At 42.4% G+C, this 9,082-nt stretch overlaps 1 protein-coding gene across 1 annotated transcript; it reads right to left on the reverse strand.

Moving 5' to 3' along the window:
* Positions 1-327: 327 nt before the first annotated feature.
* LOC115204965 (extracellular calcium-sensing receptor-like) lies at positions 328-7,200 on the reverse strand. The gene is made up of 7 exons (XM_029770539.1): positions 6,995-7,200; positions 6,164-6,458; positions 4,610-4,899; positions 2,626-2,921; positions 2,111-2,331; positions 1,513-1,858; positions 328-1,244 (listed from the first exon to the last, which is right to left on the reverse strand). Exons 1-7 carry the CDS (start codon positions 7,198-7,200, stop codon positions 328-330), a joined length of 2,571 nt encoding a protein of 856 aa, XP_029626399.1.
* Positions 7,201-9,082: the final 1,882 nt, after the last annotated feature.

Consider the following 9,082-nt stretch of genomic DNA (forward strand, 5'->3'; position numbering starts at 1 on the left):
TAAGCGTATGTAAACTTCCGACTTCAACTGTGTATGAAAATGTTTATTATATTATTATAATACATAATGTGATGAATTACAATATCAACTGAACACATGCACTTTAATGTTATATCAATTCATGTAGGAATAAATATTTTCTTCAACAACCTGGAAGTGTTTCCACTCTGTAGGCTACTGCTAATGACATCATTTAGCAGTTCAAATTAGATTGGAAACACTTCCAGGTTGATCCGGGCAGACGGGCCACTCTGGCTGATCCGGGCAGACGGGCCACTCTGGCAAATCCGGGCAGACATGTTACAATGTTTTCCCCTCAATCATTTCTTAATAACGTATATCATTGGATGTCTTCTCCATAAGGTGTTTCTTGGTGTTCTTCTCCGGCCTGAACAGAATAATAAAACATTTAGGAACAAATAATAGAAAGAACAACCCAAAGCTAGAGGTGATGATGGCAAAGATCTCCACAGCTACAGTGAACTTCCCAGGAGAGCTGACATAAGCTGGGATAAAGGTGATCCAGACTGCACAGAATATGAGCATGCTGAAGGTGATGAATTTGGCCTCATTGAAGTTATCAGGCAGCTTCCGAGCCAGAAAAGCCAGCACAAAGCACAAGAGAGACAGGAGTCCTATATAGCCCAACACAGCCCAGAAACCAATAGCTGAACCCACGTCACACTCTAGAATAATCTTTTCCTTGTAGGTAGTGAGGTTTTTAATGGGGAAGGGAGGGGACAGGACCAACCACAGAGTGCATATCAAAGCCTGGACAAACGTAAAGGACACAACAGTCAATCTCTGCTGTGGAGGGCCAAACCATTTCATGGCATTACTGCCTGGAAGTGTAGCCCTGAAGGCCATCAACACCACTATTGTTTTCCCCAGAACACAAGAGATGCAGAGGACGAAGGTGATCCCAAAAGCTGTGTGACGCAGCATACAGGACCATTCAGAGGGCCGGCCAATGAAAGTAAGAGAACACAGAAAACACAGAGTCAAGGAGAAGAGCAGCAGGAAGCTCAGCTCAGAGTTGTTGGCCCTGACGATGGCCGAAGTTCGGTGGCGGTAGAAGACGGTTGCCGTGGCGATGGCCAGACAAGCCCCGCCCACAGAGCAGGCGGTCAGGATGATTCCGAGGACCTCGTGGAAGGACAGGAACTCCACAGGCTTAAGGATACAGCGGTCTCTCTCAGCGTTGGGCCAGTACTCCTCGGGACAGATCAGACAGTCTGAAGAATCTGACCAGGACAAAACAACAGACATCAAATGTTAATAATAATAGATTCAGGTTTTATTTTTTTACAAATATATGTCCCACAATGCTGCACTTTGTCAGTTTACTGTAAAGAATGTTGAATTAATGTGCAGCTTACATGAGATAATAAGAACAGGAACATGATTGACAGACAATCCCTTTGTAGTGCTCTTAGTATGAATAAACCACTACTTAGTAAACCATGATAGAAATTACTACACATTTTATGCCAACTATTCCTATAGTCCTACCTGTGTTATTACTGATCTCTCCCTCTGCACATTGGATACAGTCATAACAGCATACAGGCTTTCCTTTCTGTACAGCCTTACGAGTGCCTGGGGGACAGCTCTCACTGCACACTGACACAGGTACTTGTGTACTGTTCTTTACCCAGGTGATTTCCCTCTCCATGTCAAGCCTCTGGTCAGGAGGCAGGGACGCATCATAGAGCCCCACTGTCACATACTCCATCTTCCCACTCTCCCGTATCTGCCAGTTGACCAGCTCATATGTGGGCACTGGGTCCCCGTTGGCATCGAAAGACACCTGGTACCCATTACGAGAGAAGTTCACCCTCCTCAATCTCTCCAGGACCTGGGGATTGGAAGGGCAAGGGAGAGAGAGAGGGGGCGAGAGAGAAGGAGAAAGGGGAAGAGAGATGGAGAGAATGGAAGAGAGATGGAGAGAGGGACGAAAGAGAAACAGACCATTAATTCAACTCATATATTTATCAGATGTGTTACTTCAGAACAAGTCGGAAAGTATAATGAAAACTCCTAGGCCTTCATACATGTAGTCTAAATAAACATATCAATCAGGACATTATACAATCAACTTGTCGTTCACCTGTGTTGGCTTCACATTAAGGTTTTTGTCACAGTTCACAGTGGAGTTTTCTCTCTCTTCACAAACAATGCTGTGGATAGCGTGTGCTATGGCATAAACAGCTTTATACACCATGTTAGTGACACGCAGCTGAGATGTATCTGTGTAGGGGACCTGTAGCTGCTGTATATCCTCATTGCCATCACACACCTTCTCCTCAACACCAACACCTGTAGAGGTCCCTACAGACAGAGAGAGAGAATGAGAGAGAGAGAGAGAGAGAGAGAGACAGACAGACAGACAGACAGACAGACAGACAGACAGACAGACAGACAGACAGACAGACAGACAGACAGACAGACAGACAGACAGACAGACAGACAGACAGACAGACAGACAGACAGACAGACAGACAGACAGACAGATAGATAGATAGATAGATAGATAGATAGATAGATAGATAGATAGATAGATAGATAGATAGATAGATAGATAGATAGATAGATAGATAGATAGATCGATCGATAGATAGATACCTATCCCCAGCCTACAGCCAAAGGCTCCCTCCCAGAACTCAATGAGCAGGGGAGAGTTGTACACCTTCTGTGGGGAGAGGTCCAGGAGGAAGTCCCTGAGGCCGGGGATGACAGAGCGTTGTATGCCAAATCCGATGGCCCCGGCACACAGGCCGAAGCGCAGCATATCTGGGTCAGTGACCCAGGACTCACTCCCGATCCACTGGCGGGGCGGAGAGGGCAGGCGTTCCATCTCCTCCAGCAGGATCCTCATTTCCCCAATGGCTGTGAATGCAACCACCACCCGGGCTGTGGAGCTGGGGAACATGATTATATCATATGCTTAACTTGTCTGGGATAGGGGGCAGTATTTTCACTGCCGGATAAAAAACATCCCCGATTTAAACTGGTTACTACTCTTGCCCGGAAACGAGAATATGCATATTATTAGTAGATTTGGATAGAAAACACTCTAACGTTTCTAATACTGTTTGAATGGTGTCTGTGAGTATAACAGAACTCATATGGCAGGCAAAAACCTGAGAAAATTACAAGCAGGAAGTGGCCTGTCTGACAATTTGTAGTCCTTCTGTTGCATCTCTATCAAAATTACAGTATCTGTGCTGTTACGTGACACTTTCTAAGGCTTCCATTGGCTCTCTAAAGCCTTCAGAAACCGGATTGACACGTCTCCTGTCTCTGGGCAGACAACAGCAGCAGAGTTTGTCAGTGGACTGCCTGGTGACAGAGAGACTGGAGATGCGCGTTCACGAGACCTCGCCATTTTTTTCTTTCACTCTTTGAATGAATACAACGTTGGAATATTATCGCTATTTTCCGAGAAAAATAGCATAAAAATTGATTTTAAACATCGTTTGACATGCTTCTAAGTACGGTAAAGGAACATTTAGAATTCTTTTGTCACGAAATGCCCTCGCGCGTTACCTTTGGATAGTGACCTGAACGCACGAACAAAACGGATGTATTTGGATATAACTTTGGATTATTTGGAACCAAAACAACACTTGTTGTTGAAGTTGAAGTCCTGGGAGTGCATTCTGATGAAGAACAGCAAAGGTAATCCTAATTTTCGAATTGTAATTCTGAGTTTAGGTTGCCCCAAACTTGCCGGATGTCAATTTAGCTAGCCGTGATGGCTGAGCTATGTACTCAGAATATTGCAAAATGTGCTTTTGCTGAAAAGCTATTTTAAAATCTGACATAGCGAATGCATAAAAGAGTTCTGTATCTATAATTCTTAATATAATTGTTATGTATTTTGTCAACGTTTATGGTGAGTAATTTAGTAAATTCACCGGAAGTTTTCGGTGGGTATGCTAGTTCTGAACATCACATGCTAATGTAAAACGCTGTTTTTTTATATAAATATGAACTTGATTGAACAAAAAATGCCTGTATTGTGTAACATAATGTCCTAGGGGTGTCATCTGATGAAGATCATCAAAGGTTAGTGCTGCATTTTGCTGTGGTTTTGGTTTTTGTGACATATATGCTTGCATTGAAAATGGCTGTGTGATTATATTTTGAAGGGTACTCTCCAGACATAATCTAATGTTTTGCTTACGCTGTAAAGCCTTTTTGAAATCGGGCAATGTGGTTGGATTAAAGAGAGTCTTATCTTTCAAATGGTGTAAAATAGTCATATGTTTGAGAAATTGAAGTTGAAATTGAATAGCATTTTTGAGGTATTTGTATTTTGCGCCACGCGATTCCACTGGCTGTTGAATAGAGTGGGACGCTAACGTCCCACCTAGCCCAGAGAGGTTTTAACATGCTGGTCATGTGTGTCATTCATTGGAATGTCTCAGTGAAGTGAACATGAACATTAGTATTAATCAACACTTTTACATGCTTAAGATATGCAAATCATGTTGGTCTCACAGATCAGCTTTGGGAAAAGAAAGAAATTAATAACAATAATATTTTTTATAAATATAGTCTTGCATTTGTGTGAATGAAAAGTTCATAAGTAATCATGGATCACCTGCGGATCACATCGGCCACCCGTTGCACTCTGCTGAGTGGGTTGGTACGGGAGAAGGCTTCAGAATACTCCACACAGATGCCTTCCTCTTGTGCTGCCTGTAGGAAAGCCGCCATCCCGTTATTACCGTAGTCAGAGTCGGAACGGACCGCCCCAATCCAGGTCCAGCCGAAGTGCCTGATGAGGTGGGCCAGAGCGGCAGCCTGGAACTGGTCACTGGGGATGGTTCTGAAGAAGGTTGGGTACTGTTTCTTATCACTCAGACACGCACAGGTGGAAAAGTGGCTCACCTAGGTAAAAACAGACAGTCGAAAACATGACAAAGAACATCATGTCGGCTTAACAATTCTAATGTATTGTCTACTTCCTGCTTTTTTTAGCTATGTAGTTTGATGTTAGGGAGACATTAAAATGGTGTAAATAGTCATATGTTTGAGAAATTGAAGTTTTTGCATTTTTGAGGAATTTGTAAATCGCGCCACGCTATACCATTGGATATTGGTGAGGCGTTCCGCTAGCGGAACATCTGTCCCTAACAGGTTTTAATAATAATAAACCCATTTTTTTTTTCATTAGGCCAGGTTGAAAAGGATACATTTTTCTACCCATTTCTATCTTGGTCATTCTATTCATATAGAAAATAGTTTTATAAGACATGCTGATGCTGTGAAAAACATGAGTAAAAGGTATGACAACAATCTCTGGTCTAGAAAATAAAGGAAAGCCGCACACTCTAAGAGCTCAGATGCAAAAATTTTAATAACCAACGTTTCGACAGCTAAGCTGTCTTCATCAGGGTATCATCACAAACACTGAGAGATGAGTCATTTATATAGTGTCAAGAGACATACAGGTGTTTGTAATCATGGCCAAGTATGGCCTAATATCATTGGTTAACTGAAATATTAAAAAAATGGTATACAAGGAACATACAAAAAGACAAACAAATGGATAACATATGATCATAGCATTTGTAGTCTAAAAAGTATCTAACAAACAATTACAATGGCAAAATCACAATAATCACAAGAATGGCTTCAGATCAAAGTCTATGTTGAGACCGAAGGGAGCAAGTGTCTTTAAATTAAAGATCCAGGCAGCCTCTCGTTTTAACAATAAATTATCAAGGTCACCCCCTCTCCTCGGGAGGGTGACATGTTCGATGCCAATATAACGCAGAGACGAAATCAAATGGCCTGCCTCCAAAAACAAACAATCTCTGGTCTCCCATAACAACCTAGCTTATGAAAGATAGTCCTCAGATCATGTTTTAATGCCTATAGAAGTTCTCCAGACTCATAGTTCTCAGTCTATGTTCAAATGCCTTTCTACACATAATTTCACACAGAAATGTATATTCCTGAAATAGAGGAGAATACAGTTGGAATACAGTAAGTTAAAAGTTTAACTCATTCCTGAAAAAGAGGAGAACATACAGTAGGATTACAGTAATTAAAAGTTGAACTCATTCCTGAAAGAGAGGAAAATATACAGTAGGAATACAGTAAATTAAGTTTAAAAGAAGCTGAATAATTTCTTTCCAGAGGAGTTTACCTGAGGAATGCCGAAAGGGCCGATGATGCGCAACATGCTGATGGTAGGTGTGGAGGCAGACTCGCCCACGATAGCTGTCACTGTAGGCGACCCCGAGCACTGTTCTCCGGTATCAAACATGGGGTCCAGGCCGTTAGCCAGCTGGAAGGCCACATTCATGGCCATGGGGACCGAGGTGCACGAGTCGTGCACCTGATAACCAAGCGTGACACCCGGTAGAAGGTCTGAACTGTTGTTAATCTCCTCAACTGCGAAGATCATGGCGCGTGAGAAGCGCAACTCACGGGTATCCATGCTGTAAATAGAAGATATGTGAGTGAGCACCTCTTTACTAAATGGTAAACTAGCCTATAGAATATCGTGTTATACGAGGGCAAACATCTTAATATCTAGTCTTATTTTCCACACTGTCTACATGCCTACACTTTTGTTATCGGTAATTGAGGAAGTAGGATAGCCTGCATTTGAAAATGTGACCCTTTGTAACAGTAAGCTTTACCTATTCTCTCAGATACAAACACACTTTTTATCTGTCTTAAAAACACTGTTTATTTGTCTTTAAAACACTGTTGATCTGTCTTTACAACACTGGTTATCTGTCTTTAAAACACTGTTTACCTGTCTTTAAACACACTGGTTATCTGTCTTTAATCACACCGTTTATCTGTCTTTAAAAAACTGTTTATCTGTCTTTAAAACACTGTTTGTCTATCATTAAACACGCTGTTAATCTGTCTTTAAACACACTGTCTCTGTGTCTTTAAAACACAATTTGTCCGTCTCCCAACACAGCCACAGTCCTGTCCCCTGCTCCCTCTTGCGCTCACTGACCTCCCTGTGCACTGCAGGGGCTCAGGCAGGCAGGTGTAGCTGTGTTCCACAGTGTGCATGTAGTTGTGAATGGAGAAAACACCCCCGATGACAAAGTCCCCGTCCTGGGAGAACGCCGGAGGACGAGGGATGCCTTGGAGCCTGCATCTGACAGACTCCAGCCCAGAGGCAGAGGCAGATGAGAGCAAGGCAAACCCACCAGCCATCACAGCTAGATGTAGTAGAACCAGACAACCAGCCAGACTTGGATCCAGAGCAGGAACCAGAGAGAGCCTCATTCCCCTGATGTGTAGAAGGTATGGGGTAGCACAGCGCCACACAGACCCACATAGGTCAGGTTACCTCTCTACTCTGTGTTAAATACCCACCGTACCTCTGTGGGGATTCCTCTGGGGGCCACACTGTGGGTATGGCCATGCCAGGAAAGGAGGGGCTAGAGGCTGCTCTGCTCACCCAGTCAGGTACTGCTTATTTCAGCTATAGAGAGTGTATGCACCAGCATCAGAACTACGTTGACTGTAATGGTTTAGTTAGACATAAACATGCATTAGACACACCATAACCATGAGCCTCTCTTATATTTCCCCTACAGTCTAGTCCTCTTGGCAAGCTGGCTCTAAACGATGTTTCCCCTTCAGTTTAGTCCATTTGGCACACTGCCTCTCTTTTATTTCATCGACAGTCTAGTCCTCTAGGCACGCTGGCTCTACACAGTTATTCCACTACAGTCTATTCCTCTTGGCAAGCTGGCTCTACACAATATTTCCCCTAATGTCTAGTCAATTTATCACTTTGCCTCACTTATATTTCCTCTACAGTCTAGTCCTCTTGACAAGCTGGCTCTCTTACATTTCCTCTAAAGTCTAGTCTTATTGGCACGCTGGCTCTACACAGTTATTCCCAAGGAGGAAATTGCTCCCAAGGATGAACCAGACTTGTGGCGGACTACAATTTTTTTTTAATGTCTTGGCTGATTTCTTTTGATTTTACCATGATGTCAAGCAAAGAGGCACTGAGTTTGAAGGTAGGCCTTGAAATACATCCACAGGTACACCTCTAATTGACTCAAATGATGTCAATCAGCCTATCAGAAGCTTCTAAAGCCATGACATATTTTTCTGGAATTTTCCAAGCTATTGTCATGTCTTTGGCATCATTTAAACTGAAGACTTATTTTTATCATATAACTCTCTGTAATTATTATTACGCAATTAAACTAATTAATCATGTAACTGTAATTAACTTGGAAGTCGGGGCACCAAGGATAATATTCAAATTACAAAGTTATAATTTTCCTAATATAACTTTCAGATATTTTAATATCTATTCAATTAGTCTTCAAATTAATTAATTATTCTTTACCTCACGTTAGTCTCATTCCAAACGTCGTAAATTGTTGGTTTTCTGCACGAACCCAGTCTTCACTATGAGTCATCCATACATCAATTGTCTTAAATTCTTTATTTACTAACTAAGTAATTCACAGAAATGCATAAACATACAGCAGATAGTTACAAGGAAATGATAGCAGAGTTTCCCTAGTGGAATAAACCGGTATCGCGGCTTGGTGGACAAAAGGGAAGTGGAGGTCGACTGAGATAAGACACTACAAAGTTGATAATTATAACAGTTGAAATGCTAATCCTTTGCACATGAACGCTCACGGGAATAATTGGATCTCTGTTGAAAAGTTTGTTTCTGTTGGAGAGTTTGTCCGCCCTCTCTCTCTCTGCCGTGGTTAGAATGGTTAGTTCAGAGTAACATTCAGCAATGCCGTTACTGAATAGGTGTTTCGGCGGTTGTCGGTGTTCGCGTTCAATGATACCGAATTCCTAGCTGCAGACTAGTATTTAGTATCAAGGATTTGTTCTTATTCTGTTGGTATCGATAGTCGAAGAGTTTAACCACGTGATATGGTTAAAAGATTCAGCAATCTACTCAAACCTTAACTCTCTCTGTGATGAGGTACTGGTCTACAACCTTAGCCATCTCGTGGTTCTCGAGGTAAGCTGGTCTGAAGTGGGAAAACCCAGGTGGGGGTTTTATTCGGGAACATAGAAAGGGGCGGTCCCATGATGACAGCCCAAT

Source organism: Salmo trutta, chromosome 13 (assembly GCF_901001165.1).
Source record: "Salmo trutta chromosome 13, fSalTru1.1, whole genome shotgun sequence".
NCBI classification, from domain to species: domain Eukaryota; kingdom Metazoa; phylum Chordata; class Actinopteri; order Salmoniformes; family Salmonidae; genus Salmo; species Salmo trutta.

Bases quoted from the DNA above. Each gene is read 5' to 3' on its own strand.
- LOC115204965 (XM_029770539.1), bottom strand. From the start codon at position 7,200: ATGGCTGGTGGGTTTGCCTTGCTCTCATCTGCCTCTGCCTCTGGGCTG. The intron at 2,922-4,609 runs GTGATCCATGAT...CATGTTCCCCAG, and splicing joins GTGGCCGATGTGATCCGCAG to CTCCACAGCCCGGGTGGTGG. The intron at 2,332-2,625 runs GTATCTATCTAT...CTCTGTCTGTAG, and splicing joins TGGCTGTAGGCTGGGGATAG to GGACCTCTACAGGTGTTGGT.